General features: G+C 36.9%; 1 protein-coding gene across 3 annotated transcripts in view; it reads left to right on the forward strand.

Annotated features, from left to right (window-relative positions):
• Positions 1 to 23,149, forward strand: part of LOC131162465 (pentatricopeptide repeat-containing protein At1g76280) — a 69,259-nt gene that overhangs the window by 16,952 nt on the left and 29,158 nt on the right. For 2 of the 3 annotated variants that reach the window (XM_058118968.1, XM_058118970.1), the window contains exons 6-10: positions 1,510 to 1,605; positions 1,810 to 1,983; positions 2,338 to 2,565; positions 13,468 to 13,611; positions 13,717 to 13,905. In XM_058118968.1, coding sequence (XP_057974951.1) covers positions 1,510 to 1,605; positions 1,810 to 1,983; positions 2,338 to 2,565; positions 13,468 to 13,611; positions 13,717 to 13,905 — 831 coding nt within the window. The remainder of the gene's footprint in view (positions 1 to 1,509; positions 1,606 to 1,809; positions 1,984 to 2,337; positions 2,566 to 13,467; positions 13,612 to 13,716; positions 13,906 to 23,149) is intronic. The other variant, XM_058118969.1, reaches the window with a different exon arrangement.

Here is a 23,149-nt window from a genome sequence, read left to right on the forward strand (position 1 = left end):
TATTGAAATCTACTCTAACTAATCTACAATGGCTCTCGATGACGTCTTAAGTTTGTTACTAACCTAAAAGAGGCCAAAGAGGAACCCTAAGCTCATTGTCAAAGCTACTATATATACCCATTAAGGTTTACAAGATTTGGAATTCAAAAATGGCAACTTCTGCAAGTATCTCGCGATGCAGATCGTCAGTTTCGACTAGGTCGCATCCATGTTCTTCCTCGGTTGCGCCTTGGTCGGAGCTCCTGGGAAAGCAAGAATTTGAATTCAGCTCTTCTCGACATAGTCGCATAGTCGGGTCTTGTTGGTCGAGTAGATAGTCGAGACTTGCATGATCTTGAACTTCAGGAATTCTCAGGAACTCGACTCTGTCGCCCGTAATGGTCACTTTGTCGAGCATTTGGTCGAGGTAGTTCTGTCTTCAGGCAGCTTCAGCCTCTGGACCTAGTTGCCCCAAAGGGTCATTGTGTCGAGGATTTGGTCGAACCTTGCAGTTGTTCTATTTCAGGCTTGAACCTTGGAGGTTGCATCTATTGCCTTGGTCTCCCCTGTTGGAAGCTAGTCGCTCCACATGGTCGAATAAGATCTTCCTTCCTTAAATGCACTAAAACTCTAGGGACTTGGCTAAACGTTTGACTTGGGCTTTGAGTGTCCCAAATATTCCGTTGGTTTCTCGTAATGCCTAATTCCATGGTTTTTAATTTATTTTCCTTGAAACATGAACAAATCTTGCATAGCTCCGAAATATGATAACAAAGGGTTACATACAAAATAAATAAGAACAAACAAAGGTAAATGAAGGTCTAAAATCATGCATTTTAGGGACTCATTATAATGATATAATCTTTAAACACGTACTTGTATAGTGGTGAAATTCTGGACCACTTCAGCACAGGCTTAGGTTTCATTTTTAAGAGTGGCTGATGTACGCTGCAAAACTGCTGAAAGAATTATTTCCATACCACCTGCAAACTTTGCTCGGTCAAACCCAATATACTAGATAAGGTCCAAAAAGCTCTTAAAAAATGAAAATCTACAGACAGTATGATATTTTGAAAAGTTCATGTCAATCATATTTTTTAAAACACATAACATTGTGAATGGTCCTTTAGGTAATTACATTTTTCCTTCTCACGATCTTACAGTGCTCTACTTTAGTATAATAATTTGATATTAGTCGTCCAGTTCATTGTTGGCGCAAACAATGATAAAATTCTATGGTTATTTCATTACTGCAGAAGGTGTAATGCTGCTACCATCTTCACTGCCCCAGACATTAGTAACTAGTTTCAACTTTCAAGAGTATACATCATAGATTTTCTAGGACGATTCATGCTGCTCATCCACCTCCCTTTCTATGAAATTGTATCTTTCATACCTTACTTTGATTATCTACTTAATATGCATTTGGTATTTGTTTTTTTCTTTTTCCTTTAATTTTTTGGTTGCACACTTCATCCTTTATGCAGATCAGCATTGTAGTATGTACTTAAGTTGTCCACTTATCTTTAGATGCAAAACCTTGGGTTGGAACCGTCATCCCATACATATGATGGCTTCATCAGAGCAGTTGTTTCTGAGAAAGGTGTACGCGATGGCTTGGAAATAGTAAGTTTTATTGGTTTCTTTTATTCAAAAATGTTCAGGATTTCTTTTATTCAAACATGTTCAGGACCTGTTTTCACTGCTTCTGTTAATATATTTTGTTCCCTTTGATCTCTGTTTGTCCCCGTGGAAGATTGCTTTAAACTTTCTAACATTTTATAAGAAATCTGAATTTCTCTATAACTTGTTTTGTACATGTTTCTGCAGTTAAAAGTTATGAAGCAGAGAAATCTGAAGCCATATGACTCAACTCTTGCTACCCTAGCGATTGGTTGCAGCGAAGTTCTAGAACTGGATTTAGCTGGGGCTTTGCTGGAGCAAATTTCTGAAACATCATATGCTCAACCTTACAATGCTTATATTGCAGCGTGTGATACCCTCGTGAGTTAATTGTTAACCCGAGGTTCCTTTTTATGCACATCTTGTATGCTTTGTTATTTTAAAATGTAAAACGGAAAGAACATGAATATTTTCTTGCCATGGATTGGAGGGGCACATATGATGCATCTCCTAGGTTTTCAGTATAGCAGTTTTTCCCTCTATTTGGTTCCAGGTTTTCAGAGGAACATCAACTGCTAATCATCTTTTTGTTCTCCTGTGAATTGATTTCCTCTAGAATATATATATATATATATATATATGTATGTATATATATTTATTTATTTATGATATTTCTTTTTGAAGTTTACTAGAATACAATTTCTAGCCTAAAGTCACGCTGCATTAATTTTGCAGGGCCAACCTGAACGCGCCATGTGGATATTGGCTAAAATGAAACAATTGAAAATCAAGCCAGATATTAGGACATATGAGCTCCTATTTTCCTTGTTTGGTACTGTGAATGCCCCATATGAAGAGGGAAACATATTGTCACAGGTAGATGCTGAGAAAAGAATAAATGCTATAGAAATGGATATGGTGAGAAATTGCATTCAGCACAGTCATTTATCTATCAAGAACAAGGTGAGTCTCTTCAATTTTTTTTAGGGCAAAAGATACTCACCTTCCCTGAGATTTGACAAAAAGATAGAGACCTCCCTTGAGGTTTCAAAAATGCGATAGACCTCCCCTGAAGTTTTTAAAATGCAACAGACCTCCCCTAAGGTTTGTCAAAAAGACACATCTCTTAAAAAGACTTATCTTAGTGTAAAATACAAGGGGTGGTTAACATATTTTTGGCAAACCTCAAGAGAGGTTCTTGGAATTCTTGAAACCTCAAGACAAGTCCCTAGAATTTTGGAAACCTCAAGGAGGTCATTGTATTTTTGCCAAACCTCAGGGGAGGTAAATGCCTTTTGCCCTTTTTTTATTGGTTTTTTTCTTTCACTTTTTTTGCTTTTTGTTTTTTATTAAATATTTATTATTCTGTTTAAATCTGGTCTAAAACCAACTGTGTCAACCAGAAGTTAGAATTGGGACCACGCTTTATTTTATTTTTATTCTCACGTGAAAGCTCCCAAAAGCACTTGTGGAGTATATTTGTATTCATGGATTTTGTGATCACTAGCAACATTGGATTCAAATCCATTTTTGTGAACTACTTCTAAAATTAACTTGAATCAGCCACTGAATCAAAATAATGAATTATTTTAATTATTTGGTATCTAATATTTGAATATGTGTTGTTTGTCAATTTTAACATTCTCAACTGTCGAGCATAACTATTTGGTAAAATTAACAGGGAATTACAAAGACTAAAGTCTTTAAGTTAATAATTTAATATAAATAATATTTTATTTTCATATACTTAATTAATACTTATAAATAAAAATAATATAATTTCTTGTTAGACAAAAATAAAAGTTGTTATTTTAACTTTAACCACTTGGGTGTTGGATTTTCTTTGTCACTTTCATTTTTCATGAGGTATAAAATTGGAAGTGGGCTTCTTAATTTCCACTTACCAAGTTAGACATGTTTCCATGTTTGATTACGAATTTTAAGAAAATTAAGAGCTGCCACCTACGCTCTATGTTTGGCCTGTTCACTTATTTAGTGATCTGGCAGCCTCTATTTAGAGGTCAGATCAAACAAATGCTCTCTGAATCTAGTTGAGAGGCACTTTTGGGGTTAACTTGAAGCTCAATTATTGAAACTTTGTCTAAATTTGTAGCATGTCTGATGATGTGGTGAATTCTCACTGGACAACGTGGAGCCATAATCTGACCCTTGGAAAAGAAGAAACTAACTTCTGGGAAGAACTGCCACCACTAGCTATACTAAATATTATCAAAAACCTGAATATTGAATTGTTTTACATTTTAGTTTTTGGTTTTTCAGTTTTGAATATCAGTTTTCAGTTTCAGTTTTGCAGGGAAATTGAGCCAACAACCAAATTTGGCTTGTATTATTTTATTAATATTAATATTTTATTTTTTATGGAGTTGTAGTTCATATTTATTTAATATTTTAAAAATTATTTTATTAATTACATAATTTTTTTTCATATTATTTCAATTGTATATGCATGGCTGTAGAATGGTACTATATTTTGACCAATTGTTTAGGCATAGGTGGTACTATGAAATAGTTGTATTGCTTGCTACCATTGAGCCAATCAGCCACGTAGTGGTACCAGGTGACTTACTCCATGGGGGAAAGGAGAGGATATATGTGGAGGGAGAGGGGGGCTTCCCCTCTTCTGTAAACCCTCTCCCTCTTCAGTAAAAGCCTCACCCCGTACTACCTTATTCACAGTTGGGTTTATGATCAATGAGTTGGTCATTAGATAAGATTATTAATTTGGAGGCCGAAATATCACAGCTCTGAAGATATCCCACCGTTTTTTAACTTGTTTTAGAGCTTTATACTATTTAGCCTTATGAAAATTAATAGTAAAGAATTATCATTTAAAATTTTTCATATGCTTTAGATTTTTGTTCAAAACTTTAACAAGCCGATGATAAGTGAATTCAATCATTTAACCTGTGCTTTGATGTTTTTTTTTTTTTATTTAAAATTTTGTTGTTTGGCGTTGCTTATAGTTTTTAAAAACCTATCAATTTGTATTGGTGTCTGGGCTCAATACCAAATTGAACAAAACCAATTATAGCCTAGCCACAACTAGTGACTCATTAATAGTAGTTTTGGTCTACTCCCTTCACCTCATCTAACAGCCTAACAAGAAATTACTCAGTCCTCAAATAAGCAGTCAATTTAAAGTGAAGACACCCCAGAGAAAGGTATGCAATCTCAGCCCACCAAGCAATTCTCAAATTATAGCCATAACCAATTTTCTAACTTAAATATAGTAGTCTTTTTGGAACTCAAGAATCCACACTCCTATTCTTTGCATGGTGATCCAAGGGCAGAATTAAGAATAGAATCTGCATCAACAGATTTTGGGAACTAAGTGAAAATTCATGGTGTGCACTCTTGCTTCCAACAAAATACACAAAATGAAGCGAGTCCTGCAGATCATCCCTCCATGATTTTCACGTAGTTGAATTGCCAATGCAGCCCAATCCAAATGGCTCAAAACATACTAACCTTGCTAACTTGTAACAACTCCCATCAAGAACAAAGGTGCAACACATATCAACACTAGGGCTTCTTTTGATGTGGATAGGTTCTCAAAGGCTGCAGCTACTCTTGTCCTCAGAGCACAAATAAAAGAGCCAGTGGGTCATGAAGAACTAGAAAGAAATTGGAGAAGGTAGTTGCAAAAACTGGTCAGAATAATTAACAAGCCACTGTTAAATTAAAGTAGGAAATGCCACTTACCATGATCATTAAGGAGTTGCTCCCCTAGGGGTGGGGCGGGGCGGTTGTGTTCTAAATGCCACTTGCGGGATCCTATGATTGTAGCTTAGGCTTAATAGATCATCCGGAGACCTTCCAAGCCCTAATGGCCTTCCCGTAGAGCTCTAGACACTACAATATGTAGAGCTTTCATACTTGGCATTCCAGATCTGGCTGCCTCAATATGTTCTTTTTGTCATTTAGTGCTTTGCTTATTAACCATTTAATAAGTAATGGGATGCGATAGATCTCCATGAACCTCATTGGAAGTTTGACAAAGTCATGAGGAGACCCTATGGTAGTTAGTTTGATGCTTGAACGTCAAAGTCGTAGAGATAACAAACTTGGATTCAGGGTGGATGTTGCTGCCTTTATGTTGCCATCCAACTTCAGCTTGTCATTTTTTCTCCTATTGGTTCTCCTGTTGGAATTCAAGAGTAGAGAAATATTGCAATGCTAGGGAAACTCAACAAGCTAGATGTGAAATTGAGCTGGAAAAGACACAAAAAAAGGAAGGAGTCGTTGAAAACACCATGCAAAAATGCAAATAAAAGTCATAGGAGAAGTGAAGTTGTCAAGCAAGTGTAGCTTGGAGAGGATTCAAACAATTTATATTGGTGAATGCTTCTAGGGCACAAAAATTGAAGCAAACTTGAGGAGAAGACTCGAGGCTGCGATGGATTGAGCGAATGTGTCTAGATTTGGATGACAACGTGGCTAGATTTCTGCTAATGAGCAGCTACATGAAGGAAGTCTAATGGTGGAAGAGAATTTGATGGGACTCTCAAGATAATATCCATGGGTCTTGTGGGAGGAGACACCATATATGCTTGGAAGGCTATAGCCTAGAGTCTACAAACTAATACTCGATTGAGAAGATGGAAAAGGAAAACCTTCTTTGTAAGGATCAATAATCTCGTTTTATTATTGAAATCTTAGGGTAGCCTTAGGAATGATTTCTTGGTTAGTAATTGCCCTAAGAAAAGCCAACATTACCACTTGATGATCAAGTTTTCCACGACATACAATACTTGAGAGATCAAGAGTAATCAATTTATGCAAATAATGCTACATAACTATAGTGAAGGAGGAGCAGAGTAAAGCTCATATTGCTGAAAATTTGGAGATGCTAATGGCTAGAAGATATGACGATAGGAACACGAGTAGAGGAGCTAGAATCAATTGGAGTGAATGAGGAGGACCCTTTCATTGGCATCTACATTGGTTTCATGTTGCATTGGAGCAATTTTCGTTGCAAGAATGCAAATGTGCTCAATTGGATTTCGAAGGACACTCTTGGTATTAGTCCCAATATAATTATGCAATAATTCAACGTGGATTTGACATGATGCTACTAAGACAAAAGAAATAGACCTTAGCCCTAGATGCAATGAAGTAATCACTCATGAAGTCTACAAGATCCTTCAGAAAAGCTTTGTAAAGTAGATAAGCTAGTTAGACTGTTGGTTAAAAAGGTATGGAAAATGGCAAGCATGAATCGATTTCATGAACCTTAACAAAGTTTCCTTGAAGGATAGTTTCTCCCTTCTCAAAAATGATCAATTGGTAGATGCTACTTTTGGGCAAGAATTTGTTATTCTATGGATGCATATTTGTGCTACACCCAAATGCTCATATGTTTAGTGGATGAGGAGATAGAAAGGGGGACTTACTGCTGCCATTTAATGCTATTTAGGCTTAAAAATGCGGGAGCTCTTGACTAGAGGTGTGTAAATTATTTTCTCAAATTCTCAAAGAACAAATTGGGAGGTGTATGGTGGTATACGTTGACAACATGCTATTGAAGAGTCTTCTGGTGAGAGGGCATATCTTAGACCTAGAAGAAGCCTTTTGAGTATTGAAAAAAGCTATTCAAAGAAGTTAAATTGGGCCAAATGCGGTTTCGGGTCTTGTCCAAAAAAGCTTTGGAATTCTTAGTCAGTAGAAGGGGGATTGGAACACAATCAAAACAGATAGAAGCCTTGGATGCACATAATTCTATCTTAGAGCTTTTATGAATCCAAAAGCTAACATGTCGAGTGCTCTTTCAAGTGATTCATATCCCAAGAAGCCGAGAAGTCTCTTCCTTTCAACGCTATTTGTAGAAAAGTTATAAAGCTCAAGTGGATGTAATAATGTCAAAACACCTTTAAAGAAATTTAATAGGTTCCTCGAATCTCCATGCCGCCATTGTATCTTGTTGTGCTATATGCTTGATTATAGCCAATTGGCCAATCTACTATGGCGGTCACTTATTTAGAAGACCTGAGCAACGATATGAAATGGACACCCACTAAGGTTGGAAGTTATGCCCCTACTTTCAAGTTGTCACCATTTGTCATGCTCACTGGTACGATATAAAGCAAGTGTTGTTGCTAGATTTTGTTCACATGGAGGAGACTAGTCAAATGGTCCTTGGAATTAGGCAAGTTCAATAGAGAAGATAAGCTTATCTTGGTCATTAAGGCTCAAATCTTAGCCGATTTCTTTGTGGAATGCACCACCATGGACAAAAACCAAGTTGAAGGAGAGGCAATTTGTACCTTATGGTGATGACTCTTTTATACTGGATTGGGGGGTGGGTGGTTGGGGGAGTAGGGCTCATTTTTGGTCCCTTTGGATTAGAGAGTTATAGAATATGCTATTTGGTTTGGCTCTAATGCATGGGTAACAAAGCTGAGTAGAAAACATTCCTAAGTGGGCTAAAATTTGGCTGGTCAACGAGTGTAGACCTCTTGGAAGTTTATAGAAATTTCGCAATTATTGGTCCGTTGGGCTATTAGGAGCTATGAGGCTTTAGATTTGATTATGGAAGGGTATTATACCAAGGCCAAAGAGGAGGTAAACGATTCTATTTTATTTGATATTCTTTATCTCCTGAGGATTCAAAGCTCTAAGGCAAGCATGCTCTACCTAGGTTAGCAACCTTGGGATTCTTCAATTTGCAGTGTCTCATCACTATAGAAGTGGTACCATCTAGAAGCATAGATGCAAATGAAGTTTCAATATGCCACCATTGCCATGTGGAAATCATCTTGTTACCTCTTGGAATGGCTCCACCATGGTCACATCTCAAAGATGGAACTTTACCCTAGATTGAATGAGGCAAGAATTGTTGTGCAAAGAGTAGCACAATATTCAATTTCGGGAGAGGAGATGTACAAATGATCATCCATGATGCCATTTTCCTTGATGTGTATGCCTTGAGAAGCCAATTCTGTCCTCTTAGAAGTGTGCGAGGGCATATGTGGGAACGAGGAAGACCAATTGCTTGTAAAATCCTTTGCCAAGGGTGTGCTATTAGCCAACCATCAAAAAGATGCCTTAAAGTTCGTTAAAAAATGAGATGCATGCCATGATGCTCAAGCATCCCAAGCTCCCATCCTAATGTTGACCACTAGCTGGTGGCTGTTGCCCAATGCGGGTTGATCTCCTCAGAACTGTCTAGAAATAATCAGGTAGAGAAAGTTCATCATCCTACATTGTTAGAGAAATAGTTTGGCTTGGAACACACGCTCCAAATCAACCATACCTTGCTTATGGAGCTTACAAAATCTCTACCAGTACACATGTATTTAGTCTCTTTTCACTTCTTAGTCATTTATATTAGTGAATGTACATATTTTCTTGTGTTTCTAATGTAATTCTTAGTTTGACTTTATTGATTAATGTTGCTGATAAAGGGTAGAGCTTGGAACTCCAAAAAAATGGCTTGAGGGAAACTTGCGAAGGGCTTTGATCTCGGATGGGATTAGAGTGCAGAGCGTAGAAAAAACCAAAATAGTTCTTAGGAAAGATTCCTAAACACATTGAGCATGTAGAGCATGGAAAATTCGATACAGTTTAAGGTAAAATGTCCAAGGATACTAAGTCTGGATGGATAAAAGAGAAAAGAGCTAGAAAAGATGGCTTGAGCTCGGCTGAGATATAAGGGCATATAGCCTAAAAATAAATAAATAAATAAAAATGGCTTGGGGGAAGATTCTCAAGGGCATTGAGCTTGTATGGGATAAAATGGAAACACAAATATGAATAAACAAGAATAAATTTTCATTACAAAAAATGTCATACGTAATTAGAGGGGTTGAAGCCCAAGAGTCATTTACAAACACACATGCATACACACACAAACTGGGCAAATTCTTCTTTATGTGGAGGACAATTCTCTAGACCAGAAGAAGAAAGGAGCCTTGTGGCCACCCTGTTGTTGTCATTGTCATTGTTCACAATGAAAGGCTGGCTGACATTAGCAGAAGTAACCTAACCTTTAGTGGTATCTTCTGGTTAGCCTTCTTGCAGAGAACAAAGCTATTGTCTAGCTGGTATGCTTGTCCAACTCCTTCTAGTACTTCTTTGAAACTTGGAATTTGAGAACTCAGCTTCATTCTCACCCCTATGGCCTCAAGTTTGTGTTGAGCCACCTTCTACAATACTTTTGCATGGGCATATGCCTTGAAAGCCTCGTCCTTGGCTGTGCTCACTAGTTCCCCTACCCTTTTGGACATACTATCCACATTCGTCTCCACTTCAGCTGCCTTGGAGATAGGTAACCTGCTCTTTTGTTGCCAACCATTTGGCTAAAGCAACCTAGATGGCTGTGGTTATCTAATGGATTACATGAAAAATTAGCAATTTAGTAGGCCTTCTAATTGATAAGGACAAAGGAATATAAAGTACATAAACATGAAGATAAGGTAATAAACAGCCTATCAATTCATTGGAGGTCAACTGAGAATGGTAAGGGCTTTGTTATCTACATGCCGAGCCTCCAAGGAGTTTCAATTCGAGACAATAAGGACCTTATTGGCTTGTTGAGAAAAAGGAGCCAATTATTGGCCTAAAGTCAGAGCTAGGAGGACGAACCTCCCATCCCATCCTTAACATTCGTAACTTAAGTGATATCTTCCTCAAGCTCTCCCCACCATATGCCATGGGATTGGAGCTTCTTTCCCTAGCCTTTTGAGCTGCAGCTTGGTGAATAGCTCCCTCCTTAGTCCTTGCCTTGTTGAGCATTATTTCTTCTTGCTTTTCATCTTCATCTTCCTTTGCCTCCTCACGTCTCACTAGGCTCAAGCTATGAAGCTTCAAGAGCATGTCATTTCATGTGGTAAGGCCCAGCAACTACAAATTGAAAGAGAGTTGCATTAAAAAAAAATCCTTTAAAGCAAATCTTAACCTACCAATCGTCTTTTTGGCGAGTCAAATGCTAGCTTGGACCAATCATTGCTTGGCCAATAACTAAGAGAGAGCTTGAATTTAGGCTTGAAAAAGCCTGCCTGTTTGTCCTCTGTATCCTTGACTAGTGAGAGTAGAAGAAGCCATCTTTCAGCGGAACCCGCCACTAACTCCTCACTAGCTACTTTTTGATGCACATGACAAAGACATACTCTCCCTCCCACTCAAGGATAAGGAATTGACATCCAACATGAACTTCTTCTTGGGCTTTGGCACAAAAATAGTACCACCCATGAATGCATGGATGCTGTTTTAAGGAAATAAGGATCAAAATAACTTAAGGGGCATCCTCAGGCTACAAGGCTCCCTGCTTTGCAAGAGTAGGGGGAGGGTCATCATAATGTACACAGCCTTACCCTTGATTTTATGCAAAGAGGCTATTTCCTTAGACTTGAATCCATAACCAACTACTCACAAAGGAGCAACCTTAAGGATCAAAATAACTTAACGTCCAAGGTTATTTCTCTTTCCATTAGTATATGACAAACTCGGCAAGGGTTTGCCAGGAGTAAGGAAGGAGCTAAGAGGGGGAACTCTTATAGTAACATCAACGAAGAAGGGAGCAATGCGCAATCTAAACCTAGCCCGAAATGCATAAGCCCTTGAAGAGTTCCCTAGCAATGAGGTGGCTTCCCTATGCTTCTCTATTAGAAGAAACCCTAAATGTGGGGGTCACATGCATGGGGACACGTGGAGGGAAAGAAGAAATAGAGGAAGAAGACTCCTCTATCATGAACAATGCACATATTTGGGCATAGAAATAAACACACAAGTGAAAGGAAAGACAGAAAATAGGTAGTTGTGCCCAAAAGCCAATACCAATAGTGTGTTGTGAAAAACATCCTAAGGTTATGCAGACACGACTGACACGCAACAACAAATCGAAAGAAAAACATAAGAAAACAAGGACAGAACAATTTATGTGGTCGTTAGCATGCCTACATCCATGGATCTTGTGTGAGATTTCTATATTGTCCATACTGCCTTAGGGTTTCAACTGAAATGACGACATGATGCTTAAGGAATCAAAGAAGGGGTCACGCACAAGCGTGTCCAGTGATATGACTACTTTATATTTTCTGTTTGACAGGCCAAAAGGATGATTTTGCCCAAGATATAAGATATGCTCCAAAAGTACTGCCCAAAGCACAAGGTGAGACCGTGAGAGGGCAAAAATATTTAGGTAAAAGAAATTGGGTGTGAAGATCTCATTAATTTCATCCACTCAGCACAGACTTGAAACTTGGGCTTGGGATTGAGGGGCAAGTCAAAATTGATGTGGGAAATTCTTGTTGAGCCATGTGGAGCCAAAATTGAATGGCATCTAGAAAGGCGAAACTACCTATAAAGAAGAACTGTCACACTAGTAATTGATTAGAACTTGTTTTGATCTGCTTCCCCCGTCTTATATATCTAATCATTGAATAAGAAACTTCTCTCGATTGCCTTGGATAAACACTCCTATTTAAATCGAAGAGAAACCTGCTAGGGAAAGGTACCCAATCTCAACCCACCAAGCTATTAGAGGGCAAAGAACTTATCACTATTGAGTTTCTATTTATGAGGAATGTTTTTTATGAAAGAAATAGCATGTCAAAGTTTTGCAGCAGGTGTGATCTCATGAAGACTCAAAGGTCATAGCATCTTTACCATCAAGAATGTTCTCCCTTATGCTTGTAGCAAAAAGCATAGGTTCTTGATTACAAGTTTACTACCCAATATGCTTCCTGCACCACTTGAGGTCAAGCTCGTTAATATCATTTCCATCCAAGAATATTTGTCCAGAACTCATAAAAGCACTCAATCAAAGATAAATTTTTTCTCTTTCTGGACCCACTTCTCCTCACAAGGTTGTTTTCTTACCCAAAGAATATTGAGGAAAAGTTATTGAATGTGGCCCTCCAATAATCTGGTGGGTTGCTCCCAACCTGTCATTCTCTTATATTGACAAACCCATTTATATTTTTAGCAGTGGAGGGTCTTTCTGGAGTTATCCAGTCACCTTATTTCTGTTTGCAGGATGATCCAAGGGAATCTGCATCACCTTCTGACATGGTTTGGTTACTTGCAAGCAGGCCAAATAACACACCATGAGGAGTCAGCTAGTTATTGTTAGTGGCGGGTGGGGGGGGGGGGGGTTCTGAGGGGTAGATCTAGAATAACTTGTATTGAGTTAGCATTTTGCACCTCTCCAATTGTCAGAGGCTATTGCGGCCATAGATCACGCAAAGTGGCAGAAACCCTACCTAGTGGTACTTGAGGCTTGGTTGTTGTTGAGCTTTATGTCTTTATTTTATTTATTTTTTCTCATTTCGTAGGAGGATGCCTTGTCTTTGTCTTTGCTTTTTTCCTCTTTCTTCTCTTTATAATTTTTTTTTTTTTGTATATTAAATGATGATGTTTAATCCCCAAGTCGATTAAATGTGGGTCCTCACCTGGGGTGATTTGATTCCTGTACTCTGAAAAACATGAAGACATGCACAACATATGCATGCATGTAAGTATTTTCTTCTATATGATGCTTATTGTTGCCTTTTCTTTGCCTTTAGATCTTAATCTCTCTAGAATTCGCTTCTTGAACTTGCTACACAAAAATCATGAATCTTACTGTGATGATTTTATGCTTGTTTTTGTTCTTTTAAATAATGCTAAAACTTGCCGAAGGGGAAAGTACTGAGATTAACCAAAGCAGAGACCAAAACATTAAGCCATTTGTATAGTTGTTAGAGATGCATTTATGGTCTATTCTCTTGAAGTATGACTTTCAAAAAAAAAAAACAAAATGAATTCATGAAGTCATGATGTTGGCTATTGCATTACAGTCCATCCATTTGTTGTAGCATGGTTCATGACATTGGCTATTGCATTTATTTCTGGCGGTTTCTTCAGCTAAAAGCACTTGGAGCAGAGGGGATGGTGAAAGAAATGATCCAGTTATTGCGCTTAATGGATAACCAGTTTAGTCTGAGTAACACTTATCTGGGTACATCCCTCTACAATACCGTGTTGCATTCACTTGTTGAGGCTAAAGAAGTACGACCTTTGCATCTTATCTTGACCTTTAATAAGTTACCTCCTACATGATGCGTGTACTTCCATTTTTTTTTGGAGTGTAATAATATTTTTGCATCAATGCAGAGCTCTACCGCGATTGAATTATTTAAGAAAATGAAATCACGTGGCATTCTGTTTGATGCTGCGACTTATAATATTATGATCGATTGTTGCAGCACTATAAAATGCTTCAAGTCTGCTTCTGCACTAGTTTCTATGATGGTGCGTGATGGTTTCTTTCCTGAGACAGTAACTTACACTGCTCTCATAAAGGTATTCTCCGTCTCCTTCTCCATAGTTGAGTTTATGTGCATGTCTGAAAAGTGCTTCAGGCATATGCATGAGACCTGGAAACTTCTTTTGCATATATCTTTTTTTTTTTTTTTTGATAATAGAAGAAGCTATATTAGATAGAGAAAAAGGAAGGTACAATGCGTGAGGATAAAGAGTCCACCAAATAACTACAGAAAAAAGAAAAAGGAAACCAAAAAAACACGATCATAAAATAAAACTAGACAATATTAACCTAGGAAACCCCTTTTCAAACCCTTTCCATCATAATTTACCGAGCTCTTCAAATTTTCTTATTCCCTTTGATCCTTCATCTTTCGACTTTTGCCACCATCCAAGAGTTTCATTTCCTCCAATATCAATCATCTTTAAATCCATTTTATCCAAAAGATCTTGAGCTTTTAACTCCTTCTTAGGGATCTACTCCACCGGGAGTAGGTAAAATTCCACCCCTACGCTGTCAATTGCTAACCAACCCGTCGTTATAAAAAATATACACTCCCTCCAAACCTTCCAATGGGGGCAGATGAACATAAGATAAATCCCCGACTTCTTCACAAGGATCAGAAACATACCCATATTGTTTTTGAATCTGGTCCAACAACTGCCCCCCACTAGTAAAACTCACTAATATCATCACTTTCTGTTTCTGAAAAATTACCCCATTTTTTTACCTCCTTTTTTTTTTCTTGCCCCATTGCTACCCCCAACCTCCTTTGCAAGAGAGTCTTCCACTATACTAATTTCTCCTTTAGAGTCTCTCCTTAAAATTTTGCCCCTATCTTGTCAGAATTTTCTCTCTTCTTCGAACACCTTCCTCATCTCAGCACCCACACAAACTGCCTTTTTCAATGAGCATACACCTTACATCTCTCGAATCTGTCAGAATTAGGACAAAAAACATCAGCAACCCCCTCCAAAAAAGCTTCTGTTTTTTTTCTCCTTCTCACCCCATCTTTTAAACCCTCTTTGAGACTAGTTGCATTTTTAACACAATGATCTAGTTTTTGACTCTGAACTTCTAATATTCTGGATTTGATCCGAAGCTCTTTCTGCTTAATTCGTAACTTGGATCGCTGGAGACTGGGAATGGATTTCATGATCTAAGGGTATAGAATTCTCCTCCTCACTGCTCATCTCCTGAATTCTAGGGACTGAAATCTAGGCCTTCACGTTACTGGGGTTCAGCAAGGAACCTGAATCCCCATTTCCCCAACCAACAGCCTGACTACCGGCATGATCCTTCAGTTTGGAGACCAAAGAATGAGATCCTCCCTTAAAGTCCTCATTATAGCCCAACTCAGACTTACCAAACCTTGCACCTGCTCAAATAAATGGCCCAGTAAGATAAAAAGGAACCTCCTTTTTCAATTAATTGGGCCAGGTCCAAGATGAGAAACGTACTACTCCCCGGCCACTCTTCTTTGCGATCTCCTCCCTGAGCACAACCCTAGTTGCCTCTGAGAGAAATGCAGCGCAGCTGGAATCCTAGCTTCCTTCTCATTCGATTCTGTCTGGTTTGTAATGAACTCTGTCTTTGAAAGACCAGGTTCCTTAATCTGAGACGCACCTCCACACCTACAGCACCTCTCTTCTCTTCCTTCCAACATACCTTGATTTCCAGAAGGATCTTGATAACTGCAACCTGTGCCTTTGTTTATCGTCTTCAAGCACCACCTGACTCCATGATCTGGTATGCATAGGACCATCTGCAACTACTCCTCCAAGGACCTTACGGAACTCCACCGTCTGGTTTGTAATGAACTCTGTCTTCGAAAGACCAGGTTCCTTCATCTGAATCGTACCTCCATGCCTACTGCACCTCTCTTCTCTTCCGACTAACATACCTTGATTTCCAAAAGGATCTTGATAACTGCAACCTGGGCCTTTGTTTATCGCCTTCAAGCACCACCTGACTCCATGATCTGGTATGCATAGGACCATCTGCAACTACTCCTCCAAGGACCTTCTGGAACTCCTTGGCTAACTTGCAGAAATCACTCATGAAAACCGCTTCCTACCCAACCGAAGACCAAAAACCCATTAACAATCCATGATGCTGTCTCTTCTAAAAACCAGACTCACCTGTTATGAATGACATTGTTCTTGACCATGAGCAAAGAGGAGATTCCCCCGACCTTGTCCAAGCACAGATCAAAGGATTAGAGAGAGAGAGAGAGAGAGATTTTAACCATCAATCAAGTTCTAAAGTCTTAAAGCCAAATTGAATCCTTTAGAAATAAATTGAGATTGCAAAGGGGACTTTGTTTGCAATAAATTGCAACAACAAACCAAAGACTTGGGTTAAACATGTGCTTGGATACCATTTGGCTAATGTATTGTCATGATCATGAACATATATGGTAGAATTTTGCGGAATATGAAACAAAAACATGTAATTAATAAATTTTGGTGGTATACAAATTGCACCTCTATTAGGTTGTGGACCAACAATTATATTAAGCCTCAACACTCCCCTGCACATGCAGCTCGGCAGCGTGTGGAGAGGTAAAGAAACAGTAAACAACAGCCGTTATAGGGAATAAGATAATTCTTAACCAGCAAACAATAGACGTGGGCAACAAGACTAGAACATAGGACCTCTTGGTAACCAGCTCTGATACCATGCTAGATTTCCACTTTACCTAAAAGCTTAAGCTGTTAGGTTGTGGGCCAACATTACATATCAAGCCTTAACACACCTGTTAGTCTGAGAAGAATCCTTCTAGTAGTTTCAGCCATTGCCCCACTTCCCTCCACATTTCAGCCAGTGATCACGCTCGAAATATAAACCAAGCATGGATAATCATGAGTTGAGATCCTTGCAAACAGAATAGTAGAATTCTTAGTTACTGGTGTGAGAAGGTTGAAGGAATTAGAGAGGGCATCTTTCATCATTTACACTTGAGTAACTTGTCTATGGCTTCTTTAAACTTCGCCAAATGCATTTACTTTGTAACCTATGCACTCATATTTTGAAAGTCATCAATGTGCATAAGAATACAGGAATACAGGACTTGTATTAGCACTGCCCATGACCTTAAATTTCTAGGAAATTATTGAAATTTCCATCTAAATTTCTACTTTACACCACACTCAAAATAAAAATCCATCTTACCAAAATGTGAAATTTCTGTGAAGCATGTGAAATTTATCAAAATCTCAAAGATTTCAATGAAGTTTGTTGAAAATTTGACTATAGGAAAAATTTCCTTGAAATTGAATTTTGAGATTCAAAACTTACTGAAATTTTTGTCTTAATAAATATTTTCTTTATTGAGAATAAAGATTATTACTAGAATGATATGAATAACACTTTTTAAAATTTTGTAGTTTTATGAAAATTTGAACTTAGATATTGTCTACAGCATATTATAAGAACTTTAATGTCTAAATTGGTTTTATTTGCATAATAGCTGATTTTTAACTAATTAGGAATTTCATCCCCAGACCCTGCATATGCAGGAGCTTTGTGCACTGGGCTGCCCTTTTATTTATATTAATTGAATATGAATATGTTCAGTATGGTTATTGCAGCACTGTTTTCTGCCTTATACACCAGATCTGTGCGATTGAATGTATTTTATTTGTAGTATTTTATGTTTATCATCAATTTCGGAAGTTTCATAAAAATATTACATGCTTTAATTAATTTCCATCCTTTTTTAAAATCAAAATCAATATTGAAATTTCTGCACATTTAATGCTTCGAAATTTATTTGTGATTGAAATTTAAAACCTTGACTGCACCATTAACAATAGAATTATTGTAGTAGATTAGAATTATTAGTCCCACTTTTCTTCTCTCTCTCTCTCTCTCTCTCTCTCTCTCTCGTGTATATATTTATTTATTAGTAAATTTTTCGTGTAAATATTTTTTAGTATAAGAAATTATATTAATAAAATGCTGGGAATATGATATGAGTTAATTTATGATTAATTTACTTTTATTTTTTTTCAATGTTACATGTAAATCAAATAAAAGCATAGTTTGAAACCCAGATCAAACAGGCATCGGACAATCAGTCTTGTTATGTCCTTGGGCTTGAAATTTTGTAAAGTAGGATCAACTCGACAGAACCAAGCAACTAGGCCTGACTCGGCTGGACCTATTGGACTAATAGTGTTGACCTACCTCTTATCCAAAAAATTTAAAGGCACCAGTTGTCTAGGTTCAATTGCAAGATAGGACAAGGGCTTACCATAGCAGCCATTGATTTTTTTTTTTAAATTTATTTATTTATAGTGAAGTACGAAACCACCAATAATATACATGCAATTATGAAAGATACTTCGCATATATATATATATGTTTGTGTAGCATGGTCTTATATTTGCACGAAATTGTCCAAATTATTTGTCAAAATTTTCACTTTCCATCGCCCTTGAAATCGAAATGGTAGTTATTACAGAATTTTTATTGAAATTTCGCTAAATATCTGAAATTTGTCAAAATCGTGAAATTTCAATGAAATTTCTTGAAAATTTACAATGGAACACAAATTCTTGAAAATTGAAATTTAAGATTCAAAACCCAAAATTGAAATTTGTTTCTTAATGTCTTCTATTTTATTGAAAACAAAGATTGATTGATATATGGGTTTCAATTATTTTAATTGAATATGCATGGTTTTAAATCACGATAGCTAGTAGCATAATGTAACAGTAATGGGTGTAACGGGAAGCAAGAGTAGCGGATGTCATATGACGGGAAGCAGGTGTAACAACGGTGAATTTTTTTCAAACTCGTACAATCTTGTGCATATTAGTGTATTTGCATCTTTTAAGAGTTTAGCCCTTCTTGGAAAGAGTTTGTGTATTTTGGATCCTTTAGTTCAACTTTGTTGTTTGGTAAGGGTAAGAAATTTAAATTTGTTTTAAGCCACCATTGGTAGAACAAGTACGTGTGTGTGTGTGTGTTTTATACTTTCTCATTATTATAATGCATGATAAACTCTTATGTGTGATAAATTAATTAATAAAACAAAAAAAATTATACACTCCATTAATTTATTAGAGACATAAGACATACGAATTATACAAATATACAATAACTAGATAGGAAAAGAAGGTTGAACTTGAAAAATATAGAACATAAATGTCAAATTGTTAATATTGTTAAAATAAAATATTTTCCCCAAACAAGTTAATATTTTCATTGTTAATTAATGTATCTCTTTTGAGTGTTAAAAAAATTTTAAATTTTGCATCATCATCATTCTCATTATAATATTTTCCTCCTCTTGCCACATAATATATTGAGAATGATTTACTTAGGGGGAAAAAACAAAAAGTGAGAAGAGAGTAAAAAAATAAAATAAAAATTTCTTGGTAGTAACAATCCTATAGCGGTTACATAATGGCCATAGCAGCCTTTACAGAACAGTTACAGTCTGTAAACGACATCATGACTCTGATTTTTCTTCCCACTGATTTCGTGGTGTGTAATGCCAAAAAACCGTTACATAATGGCATTACGTAATGGTCGCGGCCGTTATTTAAAACCATGTGAATATGTTTAATATAATTATTGTATTATCAATTTTGCACCTCATACACCACAAACTTGGTCATTTATTTATTTTTTATTTACAATATTTTAGTTCTAAATCTTGCATTATTATTTCTATTAATATTTTCACATGTTTCATAAGAAAATTCCATGCGTTACCGATTTCCGTTATTTGTATAATCGAAATCAAAAGTAGCATCAAAATTACATACTTCTAAAGCCTTGGAATTTTGGGCATAGTCTAAATTTAAAATTTGTTATATAGGGTTGTATATGCACATGTGTGCATGCAAATTAATCAAACACTTAACTCATACTCTAAAATAAATTTGAAGTTGAATAAAACAACAACAACAGAGCCAAGCCTTAAGTCCCACTTGGTGGGTCAACTAGTAATAATTGTTTGACTCATTATAATAATGACAACAACAACAAGAGCAGACACAACAACAATAAAAAAAACATTAATGATGTAATAGAAAAAACATTATCAACAACAATAAAACAGGCAATAACAAGAAGAAGAAGAAGAAGATATGTTTCAAGAAGATATAAAACTAAGCAAAATGGAATAAAAATGGTCTTAATTGGTTGCGGCTATGAGTTATTAATTGTTACTCATACTAATTTTTTGTGCGTATTTGTATTTTCTAATGTTGAGAGCACTCCTTTGACCCACTGACCTAGCTAGTCCAATTAACCCTAGTGGCTGCACATGGTTGTTCACTAGTCTAGGTTTTAAAATCATGGATACTGTTAAGTGTACCATGTACAGATAGAAAAAGCACATGCTAGTTCAGATGCAATAAAAAGGACACAACTATTCATATATTTATACATTGTATTGATATATATTTTTTCATGTATTATGTATGGCTTGTTTTTAACCCACGTGTATTGGAGAGAACATTTATATTTTACATTAATGTGCGTTTACTTTAAGGACCAATATTTTTTAAACGGGGGTGGGGGGGGGGGGGGAGCATTTGTTTGACCGATTTGATAGAATTGTGACATTAGCATGGCAGCTTAAATAAATTTTACATATAATTATCTCCCAGTCTTCTTTAGGGTATAAAAAAAAAAGCTATGTATTTATTAACATATAGTGAGTATTTACATATATTTTTACACTTAAAAATAGAAAATGTGTGTGGAGATTTGGTCCATCTTTTATGGTCTTGCCAAGGCTTAGGAGTTTGGCTATTGCAAAATCATTTTGGAAGCTGATTCCCTCGATGCACTCCATTGTGCCCAAAAGAGAATTAGTAAATTTCATCCCTACTTGGGTCCTTCATGATATATATGATTATCTCAGCTATGATTGGCGAGTTAGGTTAAAGCATGCACTTCGGGGAGGAAACTCTTTTGTAGAATGCGTAGCCAAAAGAGGAGCTAGCCAAAGTGGCTCCAACTCTAAATGTTCCCTCTTGCCAACATTTGTATTAGTCTAATGGCTAATTTAAGTGGTGTTGTTCATTTGAGAGTTCATGCTTTTTTTTTTCTTTTCCTTTTTCTTAAAATCAAAACTTATGTTCATTTGGAGTATATTTTGATATTTTTTTTTTAAAATATATAAAAAATTTAAGTAACAAATTTTGACCAGAAAGTTCTAGTTTTTATCCATTTTCATCGGAGCTTGATTGGTTGTAATAATTTTCAATTTAAAATGTTACAGTCACGTGTTTACTGGACAATTGGACCAAATCATTTGGTTAGGATTTTGGAAACATTATGGATGCATGCTTTGCACCTTTCTAGATGTTGTGAGCCTCACTTGTTCAGGGCCTTATGGATGCCTTTCTTTCTGCTCGTTAAGTGAGTAACCCTAATGTAAGTAGTAGCATAGTGTTTATTTTTAAGTTGTGTGATGCCCCAGGGAAAAAAGGGAGTATGACTCCTCGCACAATGGCTTGTGCTAGACTAGGAATTGCATAGAATGCTCTTTAGAGAAGGAGTAATGTTCATCAATCATTGTCTAATTCACTTGCTATTGTAAACGTGTTTAGCCTATTAGTCTACCTTGCTAGATGCACGTTGTCAATGGAGGTGTAATAATATGACTTGTGTTGCTTTATTGATCATCCCACAACTACTTGCTCACTTACCGCATGTTGCACACTTTGTATTTAATGCTTGTGAACCCATTTATGTGGCGAATTTGTGGCTTACTTTCAGTTGACTAGTTAATCTTGTGTGTTGCAAAACTCTTGACACAATGTGAACTATTCAGTTTGTAATCATTCATATTTTTTTTCTAATTCGATTACCTTCTAATTGTGGTTTTGTGTGAAGTATCGGTAAGAGGACCTCTCCTATGCACTAATACGGAGAGACTTGAGGGGCTAGAAATCATGTCAAGATTGTCAACTTGGTGGCCAAAAAGAGGTGTGCCAAACCCAAAAATTACAAGGTTTCATGAGGAGTTATTGAAAGATTTCTAAGGTATGGTGGAAACTCTACAACATGAACAAAGGGAGCTTACCATCAAGTGAACCTTTGGTACGTCCTTTAAGAAATGCCAAAATCAATGAGGTAGAATCTGATAGAACACCGAACCCACGAGCTTTCAGTGGGTCTTGTGGTCCTAAGGGGTTAGTGAACATCTTGTTTGACATGCAACAATACTTTGGCATAGTTAGTGTGGACTTGATGGTAATGAAAGTTAAAGAGCTAATGAAGGTTTAGTACAATGCTTGGTGCGACATTCTTTGTGTCAATGTTGGATATCTAGGACATGTTAGAGAAAAAATACCTCTTCAACTTGTAAAAGATTTGAAGCCATGGGAAGTGTTGTCCTTCATTGAGAAAGAGTTCAAGAGTTGCCTAAAGCAAAGGCCCCATGCCTAAGGAGAGTGGCTTGTTGGGTAGAAATAGTATGAAGTTTTTCAAGAAAACAAACCTGAGTGGGGGAGTTAATGTTTGTCAATATAAACATCAATGGGAAGAACCCAAAGTTGCCCAAGCTGAAGAGTTAATGTTTGTCAATATAAACATCAATGGGAAGAGCATGGTGGCTATTGAGGCTCAAAGACTCAATTACAAGTTGGATAAAGACTCTAGATGCTTAGAGTCATTAACTCTAGACTAGGAGTAGTCAAGCAAGTGATTCTGAAGCTTGTTTTCTGGACTGTTTCTACTTTACATTTGATGGTTGTTTATTTGGTTATGTGGTGAAACCATAGCATACTTTTGGCTAACTAGTTAAGAGTGCTACAACTAGTGCTGCACAACCTTTCACAAGGTGTGAAGTGTTCCACCTGTAATAGTGGGGAGGAAGATATAGGACAAGAGTTGGTGCCTACTACCATCTATGATGATTTGAAAGAGTACCAAAGTTGTAATGTTGGATAAGCTACCGAACTGCTCGACTCTGCGATGAGGTATAGAACATAAGGTTGTTACTAGTGGTATTTCTCTTATTAGAAGGCCATATCAAATGGCACCAATTAGCAACACTACGGAAGCAACTTGATTAGCTATTAAAAGCAGGTTACATACAATCCTCTAAAGCACCGTTCGGATCACCATTGTTGTCTTAGAAGAAACATGATAGGAGCATGTGGTTGGATTATCGCGTGTTTAACAAAGTTATTGTGCATAGCAAGTATCCCATATTATTGATTGCTAATTTGTTTGATTAGCTAAGTCATGTTAACACCAAACTTAACTTTCGGAAGGTGTGCTAGTGAGGATGAGGTGTCTCCTGATTTA

The sequence above is a fragment of the Malania oleifera genome, chromosome 8, assembly GCF_029873635.1.
Source record: "Malania oleifera isolate guangnan ecotype guangnan chromosome 8, ASM2987363v1, whole genome shotgun sequence".
In the NCBI taxonomy this organism is placed as follows: domain Eukaryota; kingdom Viridiplantae; phylum Streptophyta; class Magnoliopsida; order Santalales; family Ximeniaceae; genus Malania; species Malania oleifera.